This window comes from Phocoena sinus, chromosome 5 (assembly GCF_008692025.1).
Source record: "Phocoena sinus isolate mPhoSin1 chromosome 5, mPhoSin1.pri, whole genome shotgun sequence".
In the NCBI taxonomy this organism is placed as follows: Eukaryota; Metazoa; Chordata; class Mammalia; order Artiodactyla; family Phocoenidae; genus Phocoena; species Phocoena sinus.
In genome coordinates this window covers 90,985,106-91,001,415 of record NC_045767.1, presented here as the reverse complement: position 1 = coordinate 91,001,415, position 16,310 = coordinate 90,985,106, and the positions used below count along the sequence as shown (strand labels likewise).

At 37.3% G+C, this 16,310-nt stretch overlaps 1 protein-coding gene across 1 annotated transcript in view; it reads right to left on the bottom strand.

The window, feature by feature from the left end:
* LOC116753980 (alpha-fetoprotein-like) overlaps positions 1–16,310 on the bottom strand; it is a 35,457-nt gene that overhangs the window by 14,291 nt on the left and 4,856 nt on the right. The window contains 6 exon segments of the mRNA XM_032631994.1: positions 1,150–1,247; positions 2,874–3,006; positions 4,478–4,689; positions 10,723–10,852; positions 11,886–11,983; positions 15,222–15,354. Coding sequence (XP_032487885.1) covers positions 1,150–1,247; positions 2,874–3,006; positions 4,478–4,689; positions 10,723–10,852; positions 11,886–11,983; positions 15,222–15,354 — 804 coding nt within the window.

Below are 16,310 nucleotides of genomic sequence, written 5' to 3'. Positions count from 1 at the left end.
TAATTTTGATGCACTCTAAAGTTTGAGAGCCACCGGTCTAATCCTTAAGCTAGACGTTAGCAATTAAACACAACAGTAAAAAAAATAATAATAAGCCAAATATTCTAAAACAAGAATAATTTTTTTGGATCCATTATTCTGGACATTTAATTTAAGCTCAATATTATGGGACACTGTATCAAACTGAACTTTTCCCCAATACTCTGCTTCTTTTTTTTTTTTTTTTTGAGTAGAGTTCCCTGTGCTATACAGCAGGTTCTTATTAGTTACCTATTTTATATCTGTTTCAATTTTAAGATCATTTTATCAAAACACACACACACACACACACACACACACACACACACACTAAACTGTTAGGATTTTTATTGAAATAACATCCACAAACATGTAGTGCTCTCCACCTGGTTTTCTGCATTCAGTTGTATATATATTTTTTTGAATTTTTGAATTTTATTTTATTTATTTTTTTATACAGCAGGTTCTTATTAGCTATCCATTTTATACATATTAGTGTATATATGTATGATGAATTGGGAGATTGGGATTGACATATATACTCTGCTTCTTAATAGACTATTACAGTAAGATCTTAAAGATAACTGAAAATTGGCTTTTTTTTTTTTGATATCTTAATCTTTGAAATACAATGGGATTTACCAGGCTCTCTGCACACAAAGAGTTAACGTGTGCTCCCTCTGACTAAGGTGCCTATTTATCTCTACTCTTGATGGTGAAAATACTGTATTTGCTATATTGACCTGACTTGAAACTGACGAAGAAAACCTAGATTAGATCTCTGTTGCAGCCTTGACTCCAGATTGCATGCAAAGCCCCAAACTAAACGTCCAGGTGAAGGGTAGAGGGCTCCTGTGGGATTGCGGAAGGGCAGTCAGGGTCTGCTGGCTCCCTGACCTCTGGGCATTGATTGGAATCTGGAAACTGGCCTAAAAAGCAATGTAAAAGCACCCAAGGTTATGTGGACAACTGTCTTATCAAGACAAAGATAACTAGGTTAATTCTGAACTGAGTTTTTCCTTGGCCTCTGAGATTTTAAGGTTGAATATAGACTCTTAGCAACTCTCAGCATCAGGAGTCAACAGAAACTCACAAACAACCATAAATTTGGACAATATCTTGGAAGCATACCTGTCATGGAAGTTACTATCTCCTAATTTCTCATGTAAATCACACTGATTTTTCACATGCTCATGGCTTTCATGAACCACTCTTTGAAACATCTCTTCCTGAAAAATAAAGATAATCAGTGTTTATCTATCGTTGCAACAATATATCTTGAGGTAAGATTGCAAAACCATCTTCTGTAATAGTTTAATGTGACTGTTTTACTAAACCCAGGGTTTTATTTACTTAGTGAGTTTGGAAATGTTGAAAAAACACATTTTGCTGAAACAGGAATGGCCATGTACTTTGTGGAGAAAAAAGTGGGACAGCAAGATTGATATTTAGTTTCCTGTGGTATGGACTCATTTATGGGCTTAAATGGCATATTTTACAAGCATAAAGCTAACCATTCATCAAGCCAAAAAGAGGTCCTTAAAAGTAATTTATAGATCTAAGTTTAATTGATCAGAACGTGTGTGTGTTGGTGTGCATATTGGTTATTTTTAATAATACAGCATTTTTATGTAAACAGTACAGATATAGAGATACGGATGTAGGTATAGAAATATAGATACATATTAAGAAGTCATGGTTTAATAAAAACAAGTACCAGACTTGAACATAGTAAAGCACTCCACGAATACACGTTAAAGGGAATCACATGGAATTCTCAGAGCTAAATGAAAGTTCAAAGAATTCTTGAACAGTGCAAATAAAATTCCAGTGGGAAGATACGAGTGACCTTGCAGACTTAGCTCTTTGGTAGGAGCACTGGTTATCTTCTTAAGTAATCAGACCCAGTCCACCTGATCCTTACAAACAGTATTTGTTATAGTAAAAATTTTACCTGATTGGCAAACTGTTTGCCTGGATTTAACACTTAGCCTTGTCCTTACTGCCTGTGTGACATTGGACAAGTCACCTGAACCTTCTGAAACTCAAAACTCTCATCTACAAAATGTAGCTAGTACTTATGCCACTACCTATCTTAACAAGCTGTTGTGAGAATAAAATAGGATACTTGTTGTAAAGCTACTTTGTAAACTCTAAACATCCATGCTCCTATAAGGGGCTATTATCATAATGATGATTGTGGAGTCTACAGGTGATGCTATGAAAGGGTGCTAACCTACAAAAGACTAAGTCGCCTTCATTTACCCTTCTGTCTGGGAACAGGAAGATGCTAGGTGTACCTGCTTGAGCTCAAACAGGACAAGAAATGCCTTCGTCCTCCATCCCCACCCACTAATTAGCATAACAAAAGCCAGAACCACCTGGCTCCTGGTAAACTGTGGATAACAGATTGTCTGGTCAGAGAGTTGTAAGGCAACCGGCTTTTTCCATGTCAACTACACAACAGGAGCTGCTGACTGTGAACAGTATGATTTCTGGCCTGAGATAGGGACAGTTTCCAGGCCTGCTTGGTGGAAACCGTCAACCTTCCCCCACCCTAATAGGCTATGCGTTCATGCTACCTGCTACCATGCCAAGCAAACTTTAGAGAAGATTGCACAGAGTTGTTTTCATAAAACACAGAATCTATAAGGCAGTGACTCACACAGAAAGTTGCTGCTGTATAATGATGTGGCCTTTGGTTTAGACAGAAATCAAAAGTTTTTGTGTAGTGCTTGCAATTAGAAAGATCATGCATAATCATCTTACAAAAGTACAGCACAACTAACAGCATTGGACTTTTCCCTATGTTTATAATCACGTATGAGAAACACGTTTAAAAAAAAGGAATTTACCCCATGGCTATAGCATTCCAGAGGATTTTCTAATTTACAGCATTTTCCTAGTAAGTTTTGATATACTGTATCCACTCTTAAAATCACTGTAACTGCCAACTCTGGATGTCTTCTTGAATATTCATAAAGAAACCTGTAAGCACATGAAGCATATCAGAAAGTAAACACTAAATTTCTGAAGCCATAGTTTTCTTTCAAAAGCCACCTATGACCATGACATTTATTCAATATTTTAACTGACTTTAGGTATTTGAAAATCTTGGGAGGCTGGCAGGGAAGTTTTATTGGCTAGATTTTGAGATAAGGAAACCAAATCAATAAAATTACGTGATTTTTCCAAAGTTACACAGTAGTGAGTGGCAGATTCAAACTTGAACCTAAAACATGCTGATAAGATTTTAGTTCCTGGCTCAGGGTCTCTCCTTACTTTTACTAGAAATTCATTTCAAGTGTTTGGGTGAGAACATTTTCTTGATGACCTTTGAGGCTAGATTTTATAAATATTACACTTTTTTTGTAAGACTGTGTTGACTAGGTATTAAATAACCACCTTCCCCTGTTTTCCACATAAGCCTTCAAGCATCAGTTGTCCATAATCTGCACATTCTTCTGGGTTACAAGAAAGAGAAATTTGGACTCTAGAATATTTTCACAGGAATCATAGAATTGCAGAAGGGACATCTGAAGTGATCTTATCCAACTGCCTCAGTTTACAGTTGGAACCCAAAAGTCTGGGGAAATTAAGTGGCTTGAACTGCATTTCAAAGCTGATGCATGACCGAGCTAGACTGGAACTGAGGTCTCACAACTCATAGTCTAACGTAATTTCCACTAGGAAGTTGTGCCTATCGACTTTTTCAATACTAAATGCAAGTTTAGGGATAAATGAGTTCAGGTAGTGACATTTACTTTTATAAGCCAGTGTCAAATGTAATTTCAGAAATATAGCTAAAGTCAATCTACAGAAAACTTTGAGGAAAATTCAAATTCTTATGTTTTTTTAGAATTTAGTTGCTCCAAATAATACTTCACAAAGTGACTTTGGAACTATTTCAATCAGTCAGTAATATTGTCTTAACATTATAATATATTGAAATCAGTTTGCTTTATGCCCAAAATAATTTGCACTTCTGAATGGACACCAGAGATGTTAGAACTCCATCTCTTTAATCTTGTAATGCCACACTACGGCTTTGAGAGTAGGCATTAAATTAATTAGAAGAGCTGGCCAGGCATACCAATCTGAAACCCTTACTTAGGGATGACTCTAAGTCCCTCAGAGCAAAGCCTGCACACACTTGACGCTCACTGTGTTTTTTAAAATTCCTATATTAGTTGTCAACATTTAAAAATCAAGAGACTTCCAACTTCTCTCAAAATGCAGTTGATCCAACGACCCAAAGCCTACATTCCCATATGGTTACAAGTAGCTAGAGCCAAACAGTAGCTGCAACCTTGGACTCCACAAGGCATCTCCTCTCAGCCATTTAACCATTCACTCACATCATTGGCTCGTCTCTGTCATCATTCACGTTTGCAATCTCTCCCAAAGAATCCATAAATACAATATACCATTAGTAAGATTTTACAAAAAGCCATATTACTCTTGTAGGAAGTCATCTTGTTTGTCAGTGAATTGTTTGCATACAAACTGGTCTTCTGTAAACCTGCTAAGTGGCAGGGATGAGAGATCAGGTTTGTCATTTTCTGAGTTGATAATGCATTCCCCTCGGAATGGTTCTGGCAGCTCACAGCATGGAGTGATCTTGCTGGATAGTGTAGCCTGTTTAGAGCAGGTATAGTTCATAAGCTGGCTCTATAAACATAAAAGAGCAGTTATTTTTGATGACTTCATTCTGAACTTATTTCTTTTTATTGTTATTAGTAGAAAACCAGAGAAAAACTTGGCATCTTATATTGCTTTTTCCATGGCAAACTGCGAGACCAAAAAAAGGTCATTTATAGTGACTCATTCTACTAAGAAACCTTCTCTATTTGACTTTACTGAAGTGTCACAAGTTCTTCTAACATCTCTTAAAGAACTTAAAGAGAGACAGACTGTATTATTGTTTTCAAGTTTAGCCCAACAAAATACAAATGAAGAGTTTTATTACTTGCTACTGTTGTTATCGGTCTGGGATCCCAGTTTAGAAAACGTTTTGTCTCTGTCATTTTCTATATACATTACTGTAATATTACTATAAAACTTACATATTTACTTATATATACACATACAAAAATAAGTACGTGTGTGTATGAACAAGCTAGTCTCTATACTTAAGGAACTCACAATCTAGTTGGAGAGTCAAATAATTAAACAAGAATAATAATGCATTATAAAATAAATTGTTGGAGAAATGCACATATTATATTTTGGATGAAAAAAGAGAGATTGGCAATCCAGACTGGATAAAGGTCAGAGTGAAGATCTTGAATGATTTGAATCTTGAAGGACAAATAGAAGTTAGTTGGAAACAAATGGAGAGGAAAAGCATACTAGAATTATCCATCTTTATATATAAAGAGTCTTAGAGGTGAAGAACATGGCGTACTGGGGAAATGGTATATAGGACATTTTGAGCTCATGGGGAAAATTTAGTTGAGATTAAGATTAAGGGATCAGGAGAGAAGAAGAATGTACTGAAGATCTAGATCTGAGAGTGGTAAACTGAAGCTGCATTGTGAGGTCAGGTTGAGACCGATAAGGGAGAGTGTGTACATTAGTTAAGTGACGAGCCTACTCTCAGTGGCTTAATAGGATCCAGTCCGTTTCTTTCTCAATAAAGTCCTATTGAGAAGGGGAGGTGTATTGCCTCTGGGCAGTAGTTCTGAGAACCAGGCTGACAGAGGCCCTGTCATCTTCAACCTGTAGATTCTAACATTGACCTCAGATTGGGTGTTTTGGACAGGAGATTTTATAGGCCAGGCCTAGAAATGACATAAATCACTTCTGACTAGGCTCCACCTAAGTTGTGAAACTGGAGTAAATGTCGTTTTCCAAGAACTCTGTCTTGGAAAAGAACAGTAAATTAAATAGTCCCTTTGCAAAACTAATTACTTAAAGGAGAAAACATACATACATGGGGGGAAAGGAGGTATAACTACATAATTGATGTTTTTAGTTATCAAATAATAATATTGTCATGTAGAACTCTATATTTCTAAATGAGAAAGTGCTAATGAAGGACATTTTTTTAAAGGAAAATGTATATTTTAAAACCTGACAAAAATAAGTACAGTTGATTCTCATTATTCACAGTAGTTATAAACACTGAATTCATGAATATTGAATCATCTACCCTAGAGGAAATACAGAACAAGTTTTCTGCAAGTCTCTGGCCACATTTTCGTCAACAGATCAAGACATAACCTTATTTTGTGTATGTTTCTGTTTAAAAACACCTTATTTAATATAGAGTAGCCCCCCCTTACCCACAGGGGTTATATTCCAAGACCCCCAGTCAATGCCTGAAACTGCAGAGAGTACCAAATATTATATATACTATGGTTTTTCCTGTACATACATACCTATGATAAAGTTTAATTTATAAATTAGGAACAGTAAGAGGTTAACAAAAATAACATAATAAAATAGAGCAATTATAAAAATATACTGTAGGGCTTCCCTGGTGGCGCAGTGGTTGAGAGTCCGCCTGCTGATGCAGGGGACACGGGTTCGTGCCCCGGTCCGGGAGGATCCCACATGCCGCGGAGCGGCTGGGCCCGTGAGCCACACCTACTGAGCCTGCGCGTCTGGAGCCTGTGCTCCGCAGCAAGAAAGGCCGCGATAGTGAGAGGCCTGCGCACCGTGATGAAGAGTGGCCCCCCGCTTGCCACGACTAAAGAAAGCCCTCGCACAGAAACGAAGACCCAACCCAGCAAAAATAAATTAATTAATAAACTCCTACCCCCAACATCTAAAAAAAAAAAAAAAAAAAAAAATATATACTGTAATAAAAGTTATGTGAATGTGGTCTCTCTCTCTCTCTCTCTCAAAATACCTTATTGTACAATTTTAATGCCTTTTCCACCTTAACTAAGCACTTATCATGCACTGTGGCCAAAACTTTGGCAGTTTGAGGTGTGACAGCAAAACTAACATGAATTTCTTTTTCCTTCTTCACAATTTCACAGATAAAAGATTTGTTCTTACCATTGATCTTAGCAACCTCAGCATATGATTTTTTTTTTTTCTTATTCCTAGTAAGTTGAGAACTTCCACCTTTCCACTTCAAGGGTACACTTTATGGCTTCTCTTTGGCAGATCCAAATTGCCAGCATCACTACTCTTGTGCACTGGGGCCACTGTTAAGTAAACTAAGGGTGACTTGAACGCAAGCACTGTGATCCCAGGACAGCCAATCTGATAACCTATATGGCTGCTAAGTTACTAATCCCCGAGAAATGCTGGACAAAGGGATGATTCACGTCCCTGATGAGATGGCACAAGATGGCACAAGATTTCATCATGCTACTCAGAATGGTGCACAATTTAAAACTTGTGAATTGTTGATTTCTGGATTTTTCTGTTTAATATTTTCAGATAAAAGTTGACTGTGATTAACTGAAACCTCAGGAAGCAAAGGGGGCAATAAGGGGGACTCCTGCGTATGGGTGATTTATTCACATTGAACTCATAGCCACCAGCACTGTTCCTCATGCATGAATAAAGCTTATCTAAAATACATATTCTAAAGTAGAACTACCATACGACCCAGCAATCCCACTACTGGGCATATACCCTGAGAAAACTATAATTCAAAAAGAGTCATGTACCACAATGTTCATTGCAGCTCTATTTACAATAGCCAGGACATGGAAGCAACCTAAGTGTCCATCGACAGATGAATGGATAAAGAAGATGTGGCACATATATACAATGGAATATTACTCAGCCATAAAAAGAAACGAAACTGAGTTATTTGTAGTGAGGTGGATGGACCTAGAGATTGTCATACAGAGTGAAGTAAGTCAGAAAGAGAAAAATAAATACTGTATGCTAACACATACATATGGAATCTAAAAAAAAAAAAAAGGTTCTGAAGAACCTAGGGGCAGGACAAGAATAAAGATGCAGACATAGAGAATGGACTTGAGGACACGGGGAGGGGGAAAGGGTAAGCTGGGATGAGGTGAGAGAGTGGCGTGGACTTATATATACTACCAAATGTAAAACAGATAGCTAGTGGGAAGCAGCCGTATAGCACAGGGAGATCAGCTCGGAGATCTGTGACCACCTAGAGGGGTGGGATTGGGAGGGTGGGAGGGAGACGCAAGAGGGAGGAGATATAGGGTATATGTTTATGTATAGCTGATTCACTTCGTTATAAAGCAGAAACTAACACACCATTGTAAAGCAATTATACTCTAATAAAATAAAATACATATTCTTTCCACAAGGCACATCACAGCTTCTAGGAACACTAGACAACACTTCAGAACTATACTCGGGCCATTTTAAAGAGCTAACTCATCAACAAAAAGCACAGAAATGCAGAAAATGTGGCACTTAATAGACTGCAAAAAGAACACCTATTTACAGTATGAGAGCTACAACAAGAAGGCAGAGAGCATCACCTTGTTCTATTGTAGCTGGAGCCATGCACATGTGGCAACTCAGATTTCCACTGCTCTGAGCATGCATAAATCTGGGAATGACCACAAAGTGCTGTGAGTATTGATTTGGGGGTCACAAATAAATTTTGGCATGTAAGTGAATTCTCAAGTATAGAATTCATGAATAATAAAGATTGACTGAAAAAATGTTTAAATAAAACCATAACAAAAGAAATGGAGAAACTGTCACATCAGTTTGTATCTCCATCCCTCCTCCAGTTTCACAGACAAACCTGAAAACAGGTAAGTTACAGTGCTATTTAAGTTATTTCGGAGAATTCGAAAGGAAAAAAATTCTAATTCATCTTTTAGAAGTTATCATAACTGGATACCAAAACCTGATAAAATATGTGCCAAAAAAGAAAGTTCTAGATCCATTTCACATCTAAAGATAAATGCAAAAATGTGACATATATATATGTAGAGAGAGAGAGAGACGCCATAGATATAGTAAAATGATATTGACTTGAGCAATGTAAAAATGGGTAAATATTAAGAAATCTTTTAATATAATTCTTCAATGGATAAGTCAAACAATAAAAATCAAATGATCATCCCAAGAAGACAAAAGAATATTTACTAATGTTCAGAATCCATCCTATTCAAAACAAAACAAGACAACCTCTAAAACAGAGTGAAATATCTCAACACATAAAAGTATCTTTGTCAAGCTAATAACTCTAAACCTGTTTCCTTTATGGTCTAGAATAAAAAAGGAATGCCAGAACTATCTAAAGTTACTTTATATTGCTTATGAATACTACCTAATACAATTAAATAACTGGCGATTTTTCTAGCATTCCTGTCATAGTATAGACAATAACAGGAGCTGTTCTAGAGTTACCAGTTTGGCACGGGTATTGTTTATGTGTTAAAGGATTTTAGAGATTTTTCTTTTGTTTTGTTTTAATACCTATGGATTGGTCCCAAAGTTCCCTGTAATTTTCACCTAATCTTCATGCAAATAGGATTCTGAGAGCCTATCCTAAAGAGCCAGCACAACTTCTAAGTGTATAGGATAGTACTGCTTCCAGTATGTGTTGAGATTCTTGCCATACGGGAAGTAATCCAAGAAGCAACTTTATATTGTCCATCTCCAGGATGGAATTGGCAGTAGCAGCCACCATCTTTCGGTCAAGCTGAATGTGGCACTGACCAAACAACGGCCAACTGCGATGGCTGCCAAGGGGAAGCTATGGTCCGACCCCAACTCTCTGTTCCGAGGACTTAGAATCTTAGGGGTTCTACTGAGTGTTCGATTCAATGATTTTTCTATTTTAATTGATATTGTTACCCACATTCCTTAATCTGTTGTGTAATGGGACAAAAATTGTTGGGGGTAAGGATTTCTGCCCATAAGAGTCATAGATTTCTCACTGAAATCATGATTGTAGTCTTTCTTTGTTTCTGTTTTATTTTTTATCATGATGAAAATTATTCAGTTTTCAAACTTGTAGAATGAATAGGAACATACTTGTAACTTGTGATTTACTAAAACGTTATCAGGATTTTAACAGCTACAATTTTTTTTCCTTCTCTGGGATTTTGAGACTTTACATTTGGACGCGGGGCAGGTGAGTTCTATGCTGTCCATGCCCCGGCCCTTGTCCGTTGATGCCACATCTTTGCTTTTGGTGGTTTCTTCTTTCCTCCAGGCTGATAAGGCCTGAGGGTATAGTTTGCAATTCTAAGACTTTCTAGAGATTCAAAGATGAATGAAATACAATCCCAATTTGGAAGAAAATTAGCAGCCAGCTCTAAAAATTTAAGAATAGAAGAATAAAGTAGATAGAATGAGGAAGGAAGGAAGGAAGGTAGGAAGGAAAGAAGGAAAGAAGGAAGGAAGGAAGGGAGGAAAAGAAAGAAAAAAATTGTTTCATGAGAAGAGAAGAGAGAGGAGGGGAGACACCATTCTGTTGGTAATATTGAGAAATGATAATTACTTTTTTAGATTCATCTATACCACCCTCACCTTTATTTAAAAAGTACAAGGGGCTTCCCTGGTGGCGCAGTGGTTGAGAGTCCGCCTGCTGATGCAGGGGACACGGGTTCGTGCCCCGGTCCGGGAGGATCCCACATGCCGTGGAGCGGCTAGGCCCGTGAGCCTGCGCATCCGGAGCCTGTGCTCCGCAACGGGAGAGGCCACAACAGTGAGAGGCCCACATACCGCAAAAAAAAAAAAAAAAAAAAGTACAAGTATTTTAAAGAGTTTTAAGAAAAGAGAAAGTCTTACTCTGCCAAGCACACACGCTACTGTATTTCCTTCACAACAGATCTGATGCAGATTTTTAATATCCATGGCCAGTTTGGCAATTTCAGAAAAGTTAGCTTTAGGTTGTTTTTTAGTCAACAGAACCAATTCCCTGAAAAAAAAAAAAGTACATTTTAAACAGTTTTTTTAATTCTTTCTAAAATTAGTTGTAGTTCATTGAGTAACCAAAAGAATAGAAACACAGTTGCAAATGTAGGATGAAGACAGTTGTATGTTATAAGTGTTTTCTATTTCTACAGTGATAGAACCCAGAGCCATACAAAGATGTAGATCACAAAATGAAAATTATTCACTTCATAATCGTGTAAATACAGTCATTTTCATCATTCAAGTTATTGCTTAAAGTAGTTGAGTTGCTTAGATAGGTAATTTGGGAATTTATCTGACCTGACTTTCCAAATAAAATTCTTTATCAGAAAGATAGTAATTGTAAGAGGTTTGGTTCTCCCTTGTCCCTCTCTGTTGACAACTGAAAAACATCCCTGAAATTTTTCTAGAAATATGAAAAATGGGCTTGCCTTATAAGGAAAACTGAGCTTCCAGGCAGCCCACTGTTATCCTAAATTAGGGATGAAGGTGATATAAGGGAAGATGCATGTCTTCAGGGGTAAACTTGGGACAGAAACACAATCTGGGCCCAAGATAGAGGCACACTGAGTAGCATCAAATTCTCCTCCCACCCCACAGTCCTCTATCCCCACCCCAAAAAACACCACTCGCTTTTTCTGTCCTACATGACATTAGAGCCAAAATATTTCTTGTCTTCCAAGAGAAAAATACCTTTTGTCCTCCAGCCTTCACCATGAAGAACTACTAAGCGTGAGCATCTGAATGTACAGAATCTTTTGTGCACTGGAGAAGAGCCTAAAGGATTTGAGCTGATGGAAGAAGTTGATAGAGGAGATATCAACCCCACAGGAGATAGTGGGTAGAGAGGAGGACTGTACAGTTTCAGACACAGCCCAATGTGCCCTATTGTACAGGCAAATAGCACACGTGTAGAGAAAGGAACCAGATTTGCACTGAGACATTAGCAAATGAAAGATAAATGATTTTTCAAATGAGTTTAATCAAAGAGGGTGATCCAAAGCAACAAAGTCCACAAATCTAAATAGGTAACTTACACTGCTTTTGCTACTTTGTGGTTGAATTTAATCCCAATCTCACATAAGTGGTGATGCCTCGAAGATATTTCTCTAACATATTTTCTGATGGGTTCTAGCTGTAATTAGAAAACCGACTCATCAAAGAACTTTGGTAACAACAGAAGAAGTTTATCTCATGGTTAGTAAAGGAGAGAGAAAAATAAAAATCATGTATCTTCTCAAAATTAGAAAGTTTTTATTGTCTTATCTATGAGGCCAAATGTAAAAGCATAATTTGGTGAAGGTTCTGTTTTTTTGTTTTCTGTTTTTTATAAAATAGCATCTCACTTCCCCAGAGATTGTTCGTCCCAGAACTTAGACATTTGGCGTATAAATGAGAACAAGAAAGTGGACAAACAAAAATCCAGGGAGCCACTAGAATAAATTTTGATAACGTCTTACAGTTGTATTTTGGTTTTATTCAAGTTACTAGCCCTGTCATCTTGAACATGTTTCCAAATGCTTATCTATGATATATGCTCCAGTTTTGCAATATATATTAATGGAGCCCCCCCCAAGAAAACGTTCATATTCTTTAACCCAGAATTTTGACTTTTGACTTCTAATAAAAAGCACATGTATTTAGGTCTCTAACCAAAACTATATATTCAATTTGATCACAACAATGTACAAAATAAAACCTGTGAATGAAAAAAGTGAATAAAAAGAAATATACCAAAATTGGTATCTCTGTGTGATGGGAGAATAAACAACATTTTAAAATTACAGAAGAGCTCTATATATTCACTTAAAACATTATATTGACCATATATTATTTTAACTGGGGGTAACAACACCTTACAATGCTTTTTTTTAAGAACAAGTTAGATAATGTATACAGAGGCAATATTCAAACCACAAATCTGGCACAACGATAATAAATTATACTTTATAATTAATTATAAATATAATTATTATTTTTATTCTTATTTTGTTGTATTATACTCATTTGAAATCAAATACAAACAAGCTTATCCACTTCTTCACAAGAGAGTCTGTGAAGGCTTAACTCATAAACCACATTCCCTGATCATAGATACAAGTTTTACATGATCGGCTATGCAATTTTCTCTGGGCAAGGAGTAATAACTTCTTGAAACAGACACCCTGGAGGCAGCAAGACTGTAAACATCACAAAGTGAGGGAGAGGAGAAAAGAACTCTTAGCTAACTTAAAAGCTTATGCTTAGTATGTGGATGGACCTAGAGATTGTCATACTGAGTGAAATAAGTCAGACAGAGAAAGACAAATAGCATACGATATTGCTTATATGTGGAATCTAAAAAAAAAATAGTACAAATGAACTTATTTATAAAACAGACATAGAGTCACAGATGTAGAAAATAAATTTATGGTTACCAGGGGGAAATCGGGTTTGGGGGGGTAGGGATAAATAGGGAGAATGGGATTGACATATACACACTACTATATAAAAAATCGATAACTGAGAAGAACCTACTGTATAGCACAAGGAACTCAATACTCTGCAATGACCTATGTGGGAAAAGAATCTAAACAAGGGTGGATATATGTATAACTGATTCACCTTGCTGTGCAGCAGAAACTAACACAACATTGTAAATCAACTATACTCCAATAAAAATTTTTTTTTAAAAATTATAGGGGCATGTTATACATTAAGGAAAAATTTCCTCTGAAAGGGTTAAGATTAAGAAAACTTTGAAACAAGTTACCTAAAAAAAAATCACCTTCGGGCTTCCCTGGTGGCGCCGTGGTTGAGAGTCCGCCTGCTGATGCAGGGAACACGGGTTCGTGCCCTGGTCCGGGAAGATCCCACATGCTGCGGAACGGCTGGGCCCGTGAGCCATGGCCGCTGAGCCTGCGCGGCCGGAGCCTCTGCTCCGCAACGGGAGAGGCCGCAACAGTGAGAGGCCCGCGTACCGCAAAAAAAAAAAAAAAACTCACCTTCATGAAAAAGTTCATTCTTCCAAAATGCCAGGTAATGAGACCTAAGTCTACACAATCACTTGTTTTTGTTGTTTTTAATAATATGAAGCCAACAGGAGAAAAGAATGACTGTCCTGCTTAGGAATTCAGAATTGGCTTCTGAAGGAATTGGAGATGACTAGGGAAAGAAATATATATAAGTAGCTTTAATGATAATCGCTGCGATTACTGAGTACTTAGCATATGTCAGACTCTTTAGATACATTATTTAATTTCTTACACAAGGTAGATGATGAGGAGCTCAACAGGAGAAATAGCTTTAGAGGAATAGAGAAATAGGGGTTGAGAGGAATATGAGAGAAATTCTCACTTAGGAGATCAAAGAAAACAGCAAGGAAGAAGCAGCACTGCCCTTAGACTTGAGGAATTCATCAAAACGATTATCAAACTACTATTCATTTCAGCATGACCTTGGGGAAAATTCATCTGGCGTGCCTTCTAAGGATGGTTGTTTTGTGTTGATATTTAGAACCTTTAATGAACATACATAAAAAGTACTTTTATCATGGAACTAATCACTGATTTATGTCTGTTCAATGAAGGAGAAAAAGCCACACAGTTAAAATTAAGTGTGAGGCTAACTGTATTTTCCAAAGATGGCTATAATAACAACTTCTATCCCATGTTCTTCTTACAATGAGCTTTCGTTACAGTATATTTACTTTCCCCTTCAAACTGGTGAGATTTTATGATATTTCAACCAATAGAGTAGAGCAGAAGTAACTTTTGAATCCTGGTCATAAAAGGCCATGCAATTTCTGCTTCATCCACTAGAAAACTCATTCTTGAGACTTTGGCCATATGTCAGCAGTCCAGTTTCCCTGAGGCTGCCATTCTGTGAAGCAGCCCAAACCAGCCAAGGCAGAGAGACCACAGTGGAAAGGCCCTGAGATAATATGAGGAGAAAGAGATGTTGGACCAACCCCCAGGTACTACAGACCTTCAGAGCCCCAGCCATTGACTGCAACCCCATGAAAAATCAGTAGCCAGAAAAGCCCAGATGAGCCCTTCCTGAATTCCTGACCCACTGAAACCATAAGAGTAATAAACTAATTGTTATTGTTTTGAGCCACTAAATTTTGGGGTGTTTTGTTATACAGTAATAATAACTGGAATATTAAATATTTACTATGAAGTTATATTTATGCTAGATCATGCTTCTCAAAATTTAAGGACTATAAGAATTGCCTGAGTATCTTGTTAAAATGAAGTCTTCTTTAGCAGGTCTGGAGAAAAGCTTCAGACTGTATTTCTAACAAGCTGCCAGGTGATGCATATGCTGCTGGTCCATAGTCCACACTTAGCATAACAAGTCCCTAAGTAAGGGTTGCCATATGAATAGTTTACCTTTATCTGGAAGCATTCAGTCTTATTTTCTTCTTGGCAACAAGACCGAACAGCTGTTTCATAGCAAGCAGACATGGTCAGAATAGTGGGTCCATAAAAGAATGGATGCTTCCTAGAAGTTTCATAAATGTACCTGTAATTTGACAAATACAAGGCTATATAATTTGGAATTCAAGAACATATGCTGACACTGTTTCTTAAAAACTTAGGATTCATTTAGTTTCGCTGACCTGAAACTCCTAGAATTTCATGGTGACAGAAATAGGATAGCACTGTACTTAAATGCATCAAAATGTACTTTCTGGACCAGTAGGTAAAGAAAATCAGTAATTAAAACTTTTCATTTTTATATAAGTAGTAGGAGATAGAAAGTTCAACAGTCTAAACTGATTGTAAATGGAGGATTGTACACCTGGTGAAGGGGAGTTAAATTTAGAAGCTATTGGTGGGTGTTTACACTCATTATAGAGCCTGGGCACCAGGCCTGCCTTTCACTTATAATCATATCTCCTCACACTATTCCACAAAGCTTACTCAAATTATTTACGCCCCACCTTCCCCCACACACAAATACCCTGAAAAAGTTGACATTGCAGACAAAAACTGGCTCAATGCTCACACAAATCCACTTTCTTTTCTTGTGTTCACAGGAAGACTACTTTTCCAGCCTCTCCTGCAGTTAGGTGGGAACATATAACTGAGTTCTAATCAAAGAAATATGAGTGAACATGCCATACACCACTCCTAGGTTTGGCTATTAATTACTTTGCACAGTTCCCTAGTCTCTCTCTTTCCTTTTTGCAGTAACCTTGGAAACACATGCTCCAGATGGTATAGCTCCAAGACGGAAGGATCTTGCACTCCTGAGTTACCCCTTGGAAGAGTTCCAGGGTAGCCAATGAAGACAAAAAGCCAAAATGAAAGTATCGTTGAGGCTTTAATCATTTACTAGGATAGTATAAGCAGAAGGCTAAACTAGAGAAAATGCTGACCCCCACCCAACCTCCACCCTCACCCCCCTTACTCTTGGAAGTTCAGTCAATAGATTTGTTTCATTTCAGCAAAGTTTCTCAAGCCCAACTTGTAAAA